This window comes from Dendrobates tinctorius, unplaced genomic scaffold (assembly GCF_039654945.1).
Source record: "Dendrobates tinctorius isolate UK_male_01 unplaced genomic scaffold, ASM3965494v1 ptg000020l, whole genome shotgun sequence".
Taxonomy (NCBI): domain Eukaryota; kingdom Metazoa; phylum Chordata; class Amphibia; order Anura; family Dendrobatidae; genus Dendrobates; species Dendrobates tinctorius.
The window spans coordinates 21,593,393-21,608,660 of record NW_027361688.1 but is presented as its reverse complement, the minus strand read 5'-3'; the positions used below and the strand labels follow the sequence as shown (position 1 = coordinate 21,608,660).

The window sequence follows — 15,268 nt, the reverse complement described above, 5'->3', positions numbered from 1 at the left end:
GTCCCACATCCATCCATCTATTCCTCCATCCATCCATCCAGCTTTCCATCCAGCCATCCATCTATTCCATCCATCCATCTACCTATCCATCCATCCATGCCTCCATCCATCCATCCATCCATCCATCCATCCATACATACATACATACATACATGGTATTCCTCCATCCATCCAGCTTTCCATCCATCCATCCATGGTATTCCTCCATCCATCCATCCATCCATCCATCCATGGTATTCCCCCATCCTTCCATCCATCCATCCATCCATCCATCCAGCTTTCCATCCATCCATCCATGGTATTCCTCCATCCATCCATGCCTCCATCCATCCAATTATCTATCTATCCATCGCCTAATACTATCAAGTGAGGATAAAAAATGAAATAAAACCTGACAAATTATTTAAAAAAAACTGAAAACATTCCATGTTTCTAAGATAATTCCTAAAACATATCCATCACAGAATGGTGGTGTAAGCCTTTTAACCATTTTAGAAGGAGACTCTAGGAAGCTGAGCAGCTGATTGCCATAGCTTCAAAACAATGCTATAGATCCAAGATATTGATCGTCTCTTGCAAAAATAGACAGGGGCCCAGCTCGGAAATGAACAGCCCTCCTGGAAAGTGCTGTGTGTGTTAATCTTGGCCTCAGTCTTGTCTTTCACAGACATTGATTCTGAGCTCCGGATTATCCAGATGGTCATATAAGATTCCTTGTGATAGGATTAACCCGCTCTCCAATCCATCTGGTACCCTTGTCGCAAACTGCAGGGGGCCTCCGTAATGATACGGTCATATGCCGAATGTTTAAACCAACAGTTCTGTCATTAATTCAAGCTTATGGAAATGATGGGAATATTTTAATTTGTACTATAATGACAAGGATCATTATATATCCTATTACATACGCACACCATGGCACTGTATATTAGGAAAGACCAAACGTCCTATATAATATGACTGATTAGGTTCGCAGCTTTTCATCTATTTTAGTTAATTACCATCCAAGCCGAAACTCCAATTCAGCTTACTTATAAGATAAATTTGTGTAAAACAAGCTTAAAGGGGTTTTGCAAGAAAAAAAACATATATATAGGGTCCGCCATGCTAATAGTTCTAAATCTGGTGGAACTGTGCACATTTTTCATAAACAATTCCAGCAAAATTTTGGCAAATTTACAAAATCAGAGTTTGCATAAACCCTGCCTAAAAGAGGGTCCCCAACAATTTTGAGCAGTCCAGGAGGTGGGACTTAAATAGTCCTAGTTTACTAACCAAAAACATACTTGAAGGGCTTTTGTGAGATGTTAAAAAAGGGTCTGCCCTGTTTAGCATGGAGACAAGTCATGATTCCCTCATGAATACAGTGGACTCATAACCATGGCACTTTTGCAATCTTTGCTGTTGTCATATAGCATGTAATTTTTTGTGCCATTTGGGCTAACGGGATAGCAGATCTGTGCCTATAGCATGTTAAAGGGTTATTTAGTGGGCTATGTCTTGTAGTATAGCCTTGAATAACATGGTTGATGGTTCAAGGGGCAAAAATGAGCTAAATCCAATTTAGTTCATATGCTAAACTTTCATGTTTGATAGATAACTACTTGCACTTACTAGGACTTTATATTAATAGAAATTCGCTAAAGGGAATCTTTTTGCTATGTAATCTGAGAGCAGCATGATGTAGGGGCTGAGACCCTGATTCCGGCAATGTATCATTTCCTACGCTGCATGTAGTCATTCTGATAGAATCGCTGATTTGTCTGCTGCAGATTTAGCCGTGCTTAAATGCTGAGCTCTGTAAAATCCCGGCTACTCCACTGATTGGCAGCTCTCTGTGAATATTGATATAAAGCTGCCAATCAGTGGTGGGGGCGTGGTTACACAGAACAGTAGACTAGGAGGCACGAGACACCTAGTCCTGTAGTGAAAATCTCCTGCTGATAAACACTGATTTTATTGATCAGAAACACAGCCTAGTAAGTGACACATCACTGGAATCCGGGTCTTTGCCTGTTCATCATGCTGCTTTCAGATGCCATAGCAAAAACCTTCCGACAGATGACTTTAGCACAAGCATCCTGTTTTTTACTTTCAAGATGCCATGACGTTTTATTCTCTCTTTTATGGCCTCGAAAAATAAAATGATGCCAAGCATGCCCACAAACAGTTGGCACATAACCTCTATGGGACTTTGAGCAGTCATCTGTCATCCGCAAACACATCTCTGGTGCCAAACTATGGCAGCTGCCCACATGTGCGGATCACTCGGTTGTGCCAGCATTGTTCCCGATGGGTTCAGGTGCTTCTTGATATCATATTCATTACCTTGAATTCTAATTTTACAAATGTAATAAGTCAAATATGCAGATGAGTATAATATACCAAAACTATCAATCTGACATAATCCACACTTTGGATTTGAAAAATTAGGGACAAAAACAACAAAAAAACCCCAATGAGTATGGTATAAAACAATGGATAGATCTACTCACTGGATTTATCATGTATGTAGGACCCAAGCCTGCTGCAGAAAATCTTTCGCTCTAAGAAAATATCTCTTTGCAGAAAGTAGACATATGGTGTACATTTACGAGGACAGTCTGTATATTAATGTTTCCGGGCGCACTTACACGTAGGGCGTGTATGACAAAGACACAAATAATGCGGCTGATGTAGAAATGCTCTGGGTGGATCCAGAACTCGATTCCAACTTATACACAGACCCCGAGAGACTCCAGGCTGGAGTCCAAAAAATGTTTTTCACCATTCTGTTTTTCCATTATCCTATGTTTCCAGTGGCGCTATGGCCCTGAGGGCTTATTTAAAGATCGGTCTGTTGTAATGCAGTCACCGAGCAGGCGGCAATAATATCATCTGCCGAAATCTCCGACGACAAACGATAGAAAATTACAGCTGGGTGTCACTTCCAAGGAAACAAAAAAAAAAAGGACGTAATGGAAGAGATGATTTTGAGTGCCAAAATAATATTTATGGGTGTATACTGAAATCAAACTAGTGGGATCATAAGCTCAGCCGTAGTAAACTAAATGACTTATCCCATCCCCAAAGAGAAATAGACCCAGTTCTGAACGTCCCTGAAGCACTGGATTACTCTAACCATCATTGACACTAACAATCTCACGTTGCGCGACACCACCGCAACCGGTATCGTGGTGTCCCTAAAAGTTCTTGCCTAAATGGCCCACACGGGATAGAAGGTCTGGATATCACCAAAAATGGCTGTAACCAGAGGGTATTGGTTGGTCACCCAATATTTCCAGTAAGGTTCTTATCACAAGCTTTGTTCATGCCATCTGGATGATTATGCCCATGCCCAATCCCCTGGCAAACACTGTTGCCTTAGTGGCCAATAGATCAGTTGAGCATATTGTGAGCATTCTGGTAGTCTGAAGGTTTACAAGCCAGACTATTAAAATATTTTATATCAACCTACACAACTGATGTCTATTATCTATCAAATGCATAGTAATTGCTGGTGGGGGGGGGGGGTGGCTCAGCAGGAGCACAATCTGCTTGCCCATATTTTTTTTTTCTATGGAGCTGGAGATCATTATCTCCACCTGAGTATGCCAAAAACACGAGAAAATGTGCACAAGGATGCGCCTAATAAATTTTCCCCCGTGCCTCCGGACCAAAAGGCCACAGTGAGGGTCTGTGTTTGGTGGATTCTACTCACCTAAGCTTGGAAAGAGCCTGTCGTGCCCCAGTATTCACCTGGTCTGCTAATTTAGTGGAGCTACTAGCTCAGTCTAGTTTGACTCTCTTCCCGAAAGAAAAGAGACAAGGGTTTGCATAGAATGGGCTCACCAGGGCAGACAAAGATATTAGAGGGTCCCTGTGAAAAAAAAAAACTTTATGGGCTCCCTCTTGTTTTTTTTTTTTAAGAGCCCGAGAGCTCTGCTCTAAACCCAAGTGCGCTTAAAAAAGTGACAAGTGTCACAAACAAAGTGCACTAGGATACAGTTAATCGTAGACCTCTCCAGTGGGAGAAAGGCCCACAATAATTCTATCCTCGTCCCTCTGAACCAGAAGGCCACAGTGAGGGTCAGGGACTAGTGGTCTCCCATAGTCAAAACCAAGGGAGACCCAAACTTGTTCCCAGCATCTGCTTGGGCTCCCACCCAAGCAAAACTAGAAGCCACCCAGGTCAACTTCGCTCCTGAGAGAGGAGAACCAGGGTATTTCAGAAAGGTGCAGAACTTGATGGCCACCTCCTTAGACCGAAAAGAAGGGAACCCATAAATTGCACCCGGTGACAAGGACACATGTGCAAAAGGCGACACACAAGTGAAAAACAATTAAATAAATAGGTTTAACACTAGCTGGACCTTCAACCGGGGATTTATTAATTCCCCATCCTAGCCAAAAGGGTGTGTGCTTAAACAGAATGAAAATTTGAGGTGTATTGCAAAAGTGCCATAAACACAAGGCTCAATTTGTTAAGGCATCTCAGGGTCACCATTCCTTGAGCACAACACTCTATTGGCTCTCAAAGAGTCTCCACCGGATGGATGACTATACAAGCCACCGGACATACTGACCAGCACACCGCACCCAGTATGCATGATGTACCGATCTACTAGGGCATCCCGGGCCCAAACCACCATTTTTGAATGATAGTACACTTGACCTTAGAAAAAGGTTGATAAATGATGGTCTCCCTTTTATACCACAACTAATCCTTACTAATCTCTCCAATAATTTTGAATTATGAAATTTATTAGGTTGTTGTAACATGTGACCACGGCTTCCAATCAGGGTCAATGTCACTGTTCCCTCCTCCTGTCAAATTGAGCAGGAAGAGGAAGTCAGAGAACAGCTACAGCCCGGACTTCCTCTTCATGTTCTATCTGTCCGAAGGCGGAGACAGTGACTCCAGCGCTGACTGGGCGCTGGAGTCACGTGACAGAGCAACCGCACTGTGCCGGCACGGGAGGGGAGTATAGGCTTAATTATTATATGGGGGCCAAACAATTGGATGAAGAAGGGGTTGTCCTAGTAGTGGACAACCCCTTTAAGTACTATCAAAAAGGATCCGATAACGCCATAACCAGTATCTTTTTGAACCAAAAAATTTGAAAATAATAGTAATTAAACGGGGTAAATGATAGCGAGCTCTTTGGCGTCCATTTAGTTTTTCGCCTCCTGAAGGCTATTCTGTTTTACTCCTTCGGATGCCTCCAGAAGAAAAAAAGATGTGTCTGATGTAAATGTATTAATATCGAGCGCGCAGATAAAGAAATCAGCACAAGCAGAAGGCAGAGCGAAATAAATTGAACCGGCCATTTAAAAAGAGGAACATTTAACATCTTGTCAGTCTCCCCTCCGCCTGCCAGGACCTCTTGAGTCTGCTCACTTTCATTTGCATAAACACTGGGAGAGAGTTCAGCGTAGCTGCTAGCGCTAATGGTACATAAAGTAATTTAGTCACTTCTCCGCGGAATGCTGTCAGGGTGACGAGTTCCCCTGCTTCCCCTTGTAGCATATTCAATCATTGAATAATAATGTAGTGCAGCCGACAGCTCAGAGGGGTCCTGCACTATCCCTGGATGAGACTAAAGATTTCACTCCACCGGGGGGAAAAGGATGAGATCCGTCTGCTTCCCCTCGATGGAAATGAGCGCTGTGATCTGGAGTAGTTACTCTATTGGATTAGACTTTTTTTTTTTAAATCCAAAATTACCTGGAACTTCACAGAAGAAAAAAAAATGATTAGCAGGTTTAAAAAAAATAAAATAAATTATTTCTATACAGGTTTTTAAAAAAATTAAATTATTTCTATACCTATAATTGAATCGATAAGAAATCATTTTTAAATTGAATTGTACCGTTTTTGGTTGACATTATATTTTTCCATCTGTCCGCTATTTTTTAAAAGGAATCTATCACCAGTTTTATGCTGAGAGCAGCATAATATAGGGACAGAGACCCCGATTCCAGTGATGTGTCACTTACTGGGCTGTTTGCTGTAGTTTTGATAAAATCATCATTTTATCAGCAGAAGATTGTCTCTAGTAACCTGCTGCCATGTAATACTTCATATTGATGAGCTCTGAATAACCACGCCCACACCACTGATTGGCTGCTTTCTGTCTATGCATAGTGAACTGAGAAAGCAGCCAATCAAAGGTATGGGTGGGGTTATACAGAGCTCAGTATTTAGAGAACCGGTAAATCGGCCGCAGATAAAACTAGGATTTTGTCAAAATTGCAGCAAGCAGCTCAGTAAGTGATACATCACTGGAATTAGGTTCTTTGCTTCTATATGAAGCTGATCTCAGATGGGGTAGTGAAAACTTGGTGACTGAGATGAGCGGATTTCTTGGCGAGACAACAGTCAATGTTGCAGGTCAGTAGTATCTGGCTGTGGAAAGGAGCTGCATGAATTTTCTTACCATCCTAGATTCCAGGTGCGGCTTATGATTACCGTAGCTGGGTTGAGAGACATCACCTGTGTTGCACATAGATGACATCACACAAGGCCACCAAATAAAGCGCGCATCGGGGAACCCTGAAGCTCAGGAAATTCACACAGCTCCTATCCAAGGTCCAGATAATATTGACCTGGACCTTGGTTTTACGAAGCCATCCACTCATCTCTACTGGTGTTAGATTCCCTTAAGTACCCAGTAAGAATAAAGGGACAGACGAAAGGGGATATGACTGCTAGATCAAAGTACTCAGGGTTTGTTTGTAGTCTTTCACCGTGAAAACATTGGTCGGCACAGGAACTGAGGACACAAAACGGTAATTTGATTATGTTGTTTGATTGGTCGTTTTAGATGCTCCGTAACGAAACAATATTTTAGATGCTAAGCTGGACTTTCTTTTTAAATACCTAACCCGAACCTTTATTTACCCAATTTGAATAATAATAGGTCAAATACTGGGTTAACAGATAAAGGATTCAATCTTTCATTTCTACCAATTTAGTTATTTTCCACAAAAAATCGGGTTGTTGTTGTTATGCTTTGGCCACTAGAGGCACTGTTTTATTAGAGTCCAATGATAATATTTTCCATGGGTATTGTTGGTAAATCAATATGGCTTCCGCCATTCGTACTCATAGATTTGTAGTCAGATGTTAACATGTTAATAGGTACTGAATATTCATGGAAGACTAGAATAATAAAACAAACAGGACCGTTTGGTTTATTTATATGCTATATTTATTAAAGAGGCTTTTCACAACTCCAGTTCCCAGATCTGCCCATCCGTGACGTGACCTGTCTATAGTTTTCAGATTTCCGGTGACGTCCCGTATAGAACCTATTGGCCATCTCTTCTGGCTTCAGCAATGTACAGGACCTGGTCATTGACATGATGCATCAAGTGAATTCACAGGTGGAGATCTCAAGCAGAAGCCATGCCTCCTCCGCGCATGCGCAACATCATTGGGGGGTCAGGTGCATGAAACTATGAAAACGATCCCAATATTTTCCTGCCAATTTATTTCACATTGTCTACATGAAATCTAAGCCCATCAAGTAGAGATGTCACCTAATGTATGTATATTGATTATTTACAGTGAATCTTACGGTTTGGATTGAGCAGTCAAGTGAGTAGAAACTCTATGGACCATCCATCAACTTATGGGACGTGACAACACTAGGTGGACTGTGGTCGATGTTTCAAGCAATGACACAGACACGATGTGGTATCTTACCGTGTTCGAGATACGAAGGCGTGCCATCCGAGGGGTCCAGCCTGCGCGCCCTTCTCCCATGCTTTGAGTTGTTGTGGACAAACATATTATCTGATACAGCCAGCACATGTCCATCCACATTGATGGTGGTGGACACCACAACCTATAAAAAGACACCAAGATGGATGAGTAAAACGTATGCTGAAAATGGCAAGGACATAAAGCAAATTTTAAGTGCAACCCTTGCTTTCTTGACCTTTCTCTTAAAATATCCCGCATAGGTGGCTTTCATCTTAGGACTAAATTGAATGGCCTCTACCCTAGTGTGAACCATCAGCGGTATGGTGATAAAGAAATAGCAATGGTAATCTGCACTTCTGGTACTGTATCCTAAATGAAAATCCAACAACGGTGTAAAAACTGTCAATAAGGTTCTAATCTCAATACGTTTTGAAGTTATCAAACTTCTTCTTCAGGAGAACCATGACAGACAAACTCCTGAGGTAGAAGTTTGTTAACTTCGAAACGCGTTGAGATTAAACCCGTGTTGACAACTTTTACACCACTGTTGGATCTTTATTGTGGATACAGTACCAACAACAGAGTTTACCAACTTCTTCTATTTCTTGATGACGACGTTGAAGTCTCCAAGCTTTTAAAGCATATAACCTTTGTTGTGGGCTTCACCACCTCAAAAGGTGAGCAGTTACCTTCAATTTAATCCTACATTCTCTATCAGGTAAGACCCTATTGATTTTGTAGTGTCCCCACTGTCTAGCAATATGGTGTTGACCCTTGTGTCAACTTATCGCATTGGTATGACCTACATGCTGTCCAACAGTGCGCCATAACTTTTGCTTCCAACAGTAGGTGCCCCTCAGAAGGCAACGGTAGAGGTCACATATCCTTAAATCTTCAAAAACCTGCTCTCTTGGAATTATCCTTGATGATGGACTAACAACATTTTTCATTTTTTTAATATATTACATCAGGGGTGCTACAAACCTTTTTGGAGGGGCAAGGCCTTCAGGACGTGCCCCCCAACTTCTATCCCTAAAGTTTAGCTATTGGATACACTGCTATTTGCTCGGACTTCACCAGAAACATTGACCCAGTAAGATGTTAGGGTCTTTTCATATTCCATTAGGCCGTACCCCTACGGAGTATACTCCAAGTGTATACGTAAGGCTCCATTCACGTAATTGGGCACCTGAAAAGAGTCCTTTCGGACTCATTTTTTTTGCATTATGGAACAATGTGGTAAACTAAGCTAACATATGATAAGAAAAAATATATACTGCATCATTTAGGTTTTTATCTTCACAAATGGAGCCCCTTACCGAGGTATCCTACTGTCTATGGGACTGCTGTAGAAAGCCAAGTGCAGTGTTCAGCTATTTCTGGCAGTCCCAAAAGACCCCCATAAACATTAGACTAATGTCATCCACATTCGACAATATTGATGGGTTCGGTCAAAAATCCAATATGTATGGGAGTCCCGGACAACTGATTGCAGGGAAAGATGTTGGATTTTGGCCTGCCAATCGCTCTGCTCTACCGGAGAAAAGCCACCAACATAAATATTTGTCAGTGGCTTTATCATAGAGAAGTATTGGAGAGACGGCCAAGGCGTCTGTCGCATGAACGATTGGCGGAACCATTGCTTGGTTGACAACCTTGTAATGTATATGGGAAGCTATAGTCAATGAATGGAGCCCCTTTCTCAAGTCCAGGATCACGGTGGTCTCAGTGGTCTAACCCCATTGATTGGTAAGTTATCCCATATTCTATGGACGCAGAATATTATAACTGTGCACTTTACATTTATATATGTACTTTTGGGTGTCCCATGCAGAATTATCAACAGTTTCAACACCGGCTAAAGCCAAAAATTAAAAAAACAATTGTGCCCTCCCCAACCACAGTGCCCTAGACAGCTGCCTACTCTGCCTGCCCCTTATCCCGGCCGTGTTGCTATGTTGTGACAGCTATTTAGAATCCACGCAATGTATACCGATGTTCTGTTACTTGTACTAGCAGAGAAAGCCAGATTCGGAAGCCTCTCTGCTGTCACTACTACAAAAGATGTTACTTGTATCCTAAGGAAAAAAAAAAACCCTCAGCGCCGAAACCTGCTAAGAGTTGAAAGAAGACCCCGGTTGAGTGAAAATACATTGCTCCATGCGCTCTATTTCATTCGTCGGCATAAACTGCGACTCTGGCTGATTTATTCTAAATTGTTAACTCAGCCGAGGTGCGTCGACATATCACAAATGTAATAAAAAAAAAAATACTCGATAGATTATGCCGGGAAATAAGCGAGATAAAAATGGGTGTAAATTACAACGGCCATGATTATTCCTCTAAATACTTAATAAAGATAGAGGGAAAAGAAAAGATGGTAAAATCTGCTTTAGTGGTGACAATGGCCCGATCTGCGGCGGGGGATGATGATGATGATGAATAGGGGTACGGTAAGTAAGGGTCTGCCTGCCACTTCTTTTGCAGGCACTGGGAGATGAGTTTATTCATTTTACACCCAAATATAATAATTATCTGTTAATTACAACCCTGTCTGGCACTTTGTGCCAACGTACACAATCCTGCAGTTTTGCTCAGTTCCTCTATAATCCACCTATTATGTTGACTAATTAACTTAGCTTGACACTGCACTCTTTCCTCCATTATCAGCTGCTGTCAGCCGCCAGCTCCTGGCAGCGAAGGAGGAGGTGAGGAGCGGGCTGGGGGGGACTACCGGACTGGTTTGATTGATCACCGATAGATTGACATGCAGATTCATTTAATTAGAATCACCTCACTTGAGATATGAGAGAGAGAGACCAATAGACTGGGACTAATGGATCAGTTACCTAATGCTACAGCTGCCAGCGCTGGACTAAAAAAAAAAAAGATGACTTTGTGGTAGTCTGGCATTCTTCCCAGGTCCCATTGTAAATCTATCAATGTAGCTGTTCTCCACTTTGAGTGCCAGGAGAAGAAGTGACACGCTTATGAGGTCATCATGATGACCCCACGCCTGCTTGCGGGCGTTTCTCTTGGTTTCTCACCTAATGCCACTCCGGGATATTTCTTGACTTTTTTCTTATTACTTTAACAGTTTCCCATTCAGATATTTTTTGGAAATAGAACTGGTAAAAGCGAAAACTTAAGAACTTATAAAATAGAGCCTATAGACTTGTCTAATTTGGACACATCATACGAAGAGAGCAATCACTGGAGAAGGACATCATGGTGGGAAGAATAGAAGGAACAAGGCGAAGAGGAAGACTAGCAACCCGATGGTTTGGTACAATCAAGAGAACGTTGGAGAAGACCCTGGTGGACCTCTGTAGGTTTTCACAAGATCGATCTTCCTACAGAGCGTTCATCCATCATGTGACCATGGCTTGAGATCGAGCTGAAGGCCATTATTTTTAAAGAAAGATGACTAGGGAAGACCATGTAGCTGGCCTTGGACCAAAACTTCTGGGGGCAGAGTGCTCCTGATTCATTTGCCTGATTACTAAAGGGGTTTTTCGGCCTTAGGCTACAAGTCTTCAGTCACTCTATATGATTGCAGACATGTGAATCCTCACATGTGCGCACACGGCACGTGTTGTGAGGATTCTTCAGTGTCGGCACTAGGAGTGGACACAACTTTGAGATATGCCAACTTCCGGCTACATTAACAGTGTCATCACCTGTCTCCTCTGCTTGTTCTGCTGATGGAGGAGATTGTTCTGATAAATGCATGCATTTTTTTTACATGAATGAAGACAATCCCCCTAATAAAGAGATTTACAACATTTCATAGCTTTATATGCTGGACAAAAGATAATGAATAAAAAATGAAAGCGTAGTTATTCTTTATCTGTATTTGGCCAGGACTGTGACTAATACAAAATATTCCAAGCAAATTTCGGCATAGCCCAGTCTGAAAGGGGGCAGGATTTTTGTTGTCGATCTTCAAGGGAAGTCCTTGTGTGAGTCCTAATTTTTCAAACAAGGTGTAAGTCAAAAAGTTAACCGTAGACCCCAAAGGAAACCAACACACGCCCTGTGTAGATATAAAACCCAGGACACCAATGCTGTTGGGTATCAATGCTGACCACCATTTTTCCAATGCAAGGTACCCCCTCTACGAGAGTACTGGACCATATAATGGGTCTAAAAGCCATGACAACATATTTTCCTTCATAGTAAGAGGAAGGTGATGAGGAAGCCATCAATATGCCCAATATTTTAGCCATAAGACCCTAACTCTCTGGCCTCCCCTCTAGCACTCTGGCACCACTCCAGTCCATCCTACACTCTGCTGCCCAACTAATCCACCTGTCCCCCTGCTATTCCTCAGCCTCCCCCCTATGCCAGGCCCTTCACTGGCTTCCTATTGCCCAGAGGCTCCAGTTCAAAACCCTAACTATAACATACATAGCCATCCAAAACCTGTCTCCTCCATACATCTGTGACATGGTCTCCCGGTACCTACCCGCACCCAACCTTCAATCCTCTCAAGATCTCCTTCTCTGCTCCCCCTCATCTCTTCTTCCCACAACTGCATACAAGACTTCTCCTGTGCTTCCCCCATGCTCTGGAATTCTATACCCCAACACATCAGACTCTCACCAACAACACAAAAACCTTCAAGAAGAACCTGAAGGCCCACCTGTTCCGACAAGCCTACAGCCTGCAATGATCCTCGGTCTACTGAACCACCGGACAACCCGCTCTACCCTCTCCTAGTGTATCCTCACGCATCCCTGTAGACTGTGAGCCTTCGCGGGCAGGGTCCTCGCTCCTTCTGTACTTGTGTGTCCCTTGTCTTAAACATGTTTATTGTACTTGTCTATATTTCCCCTTTTCACATGTAAAGTGCCAGCCAGGGAATAAAAGGCGCTATATAAATGCATAATAATAATAATAACTTCTCATAGTTGCGTTGGACCAAACTTCATGTAGAACTCTATGGTGACCTAGGTTCGGTTCAGTAGAACCTTAATAGTAGGGGCTTGTGGCCATAAAATATCCCATATAATCTCCAAATAAAGGTGTGAATAGGTGTTAAAGACTAGTGTATAACCTGTAACCCTACTGTAAGGGGCGTAACTTTAGGGGGTCCAAAGGCTGCCATCGCCTCAGGGCCATTAGGGACCCAGTTGGTCTCTTTGGTTATCTGAAAAGATCATTGGTTCTGTTTTTTTCTTTATATATTGGGCCCCTTAGCTTCATGTTCACATCCAATGAAGATAGGCCTCAGATTTAGTGTCCCATTAAAATATGATAACAAAATACAGTAGGGTAAATCATATATTATATTTGTTCCCTGGTATATTCCCATGTACAGTAGATATTTTACATCCTCTGCAAAGCGTGCGGCGTTACGTCATCTTTTATTTCTGAAATGCCAATGAAATCTTTAAAACGATAAAAATTCTGATGCTATGCAGGTAACGCACCAAATGTAGGCTGATGCTATTATTCTGGATTTGCAACTGTGATCACAAGAGGATCTTACCACGATCCCAGAATGCTTTGAGAGAAAGTAGGTTCATGACCTCGCTCACAGATCTGTCAATCAAAATCCTTCCCCTCCTCGCACTCCCAGATTCTTTGCATGATACAGAGATTCTATCAGACAGAGGCGTCATTCAAATGCAGCGGATACAATGTCAAAATACTCCACGGTATCTGATTTCAAGAGCGCGGCTGAAAGCAGAATTATCAAAAACTCTTGTTTCATATGTTGTAGTAGAAAAGTTGTTTTTGTAAAAAGATGAACTATCTATTATCTATCTATCTATAATAGACATTTCCTATAATATTCATAACCATTATCATTAATAGAGTTGAGCGACTTTTGGTTTTTTAGGGTCGCGTTTCGTTTCGTGAAACCCGACTTTTCCAAAAGTCGGGTCGAGCAAGATCGTCCGATTATAGGGAAAAGTCGGGGTCGTCCCGAAACACGAAACCCAATGTAAGTCAATGGGGAATAAAAGTCGGCAGTGAGAGGAGGACAGGAAACACACCAACAGTGCCCATTTGAATGCCAAAAGCTTCAATTCTTCTTACTTAAGCTTGTCAACCTTAATTAACTTCATAATACAAGTTACGCACTGAAAAATGGGGGTTATTTGGCTACAGACTGTGGGGGGGGGGAGGGCTGGCTCCAGGTTTTCATGTGCCCTGGGCGAAAGAGCGCCCCTTTAACACATACCACAACTCATCATGCTCCGATACGGCAGAGAAATAGAGGTATAGTACAATGAAAAATACCTCACTTTTTACATCTCATGACGAGGCCCATCTATTTCTCCATACAGAATCATTGGTCCCATATAATGTTTGAAACAGTATATGATGAGCTCCACATAATGCTACAGTATATGTTGGTCCCCATGGATGAAGCTCTACTGTCTTATGGGCCCAAATAATGCTCCAAACATAATGGGCCCCATTTCTAATGCTCTAGTGTATAATGGGCCCTGTAAATGCTGCTCCAGTGTCTGATGTCCACCTTTGGAATGTTCCAGTGTATGGTGGGCCCCATCTATCATTCTCAGACGGTGTTAGGCCCAGTATGGATTGCACGTGATTGCACAAAGGTTAGAAAGGGTACCGTATCCCCAGATAACATGTATGGATAGCGTACACATTCAAAATATATGTCTCAGGAGGCAGGCTCAGACGGTGTTAGGCCCAGTATGGATTGCACGTGATTGCACAAAGGTTAGAAAGGGTACCGTATCCCCGGATAACATGTATGGATAGCGTACACATTCAAAATATATGTCTCAGGAGGCAGGCTCAGACGGTGTTAGGCCCAGTATGGATTGCACGTGATTGCACAAAGGTTAGAAAGGGTACCGTATCCCTGGATAACATGTATGGATAGCGTACACATTCAAAATATATGTCTCAGGAGGCAGGCTCAGACGGTGTTAGGCCCAGTATGGATTGCACGTGATTGCACAAAGGTTAGAAAGGGTACCGTATCCCCGGATAACATGTATGGATAGCGTACACATTCAAAATATATGTCTATACATCAGGAGGCAGGCTCAGACGGTGTCAGGCACAGTATGGATTTGACGGCCCAGATTGCACAGCGGAGGAGCAGGGAGAGGTAAAGATTGCAAATGCTGGGGCCCTGTCCAAGCAAGGGGGGCCCACTCGTGGGCGTCGGTACTGGCACTGGTCCCCTCATAGTACAGCGGTGTGTCTGACGGCGGGTGTGCACCACCACCGTCAGAGACACTTGATTGCACTATGAGGGACCCTGTGCCAGTGCCCGCGCCCAAGAGTCGGCCTACCCACCTGTCCAGGGCAACGGCACTCGCACGGTGTCGTGCGCTAGGTGGTGACCCCGGCCATGGGGGGGGAGGCAGCACAGTTAGGGAGTTTTAGAAAGTGGCATATGTTGATGTTGGACATTCAGCTGATGCAAAAGGCGAAATAGGTGAAGTACCAGGAAGAGGTGGACCAAAGCAAGCCATTTTTCTGTCACCCTATGTGTCATCAGGGGAAGGTGGGACAAAATCCTTGGAAACCCATGCGTGGTTCATTTTAATGAAGGTTAGATCATCCACATTTTGGGTTGAC

At 42.9% G+C, this 15,268-nt stretch overlaps 1 protein-coding gene across 2 annotated transcripts in view; it reads right to left on the bottom strand.

Annotated features, from left to right (window-relative positions):
- The window catches only part of EBF1 (EBF transcription factor 1), a 462,583-nt gene that overhangs the window by 92,702 nt on the left and 354,613 nt on the right, over nucleotides 1–15,268 (bottom strand). For both annotated transcript variants that reach the window (XM_073567867.1, XM_073567868.1), the window contains exon 8: nucleotides 7,691–7,832. In XM_073567867.1, the coding sequence (XP_073423968.1) occupies nucleotides 7,691–7,832 (142 nt within the window). The remainder of the gene's footprint in view (nucleotides 1–7,690; nucleotides 7,833–15,268) is intronic.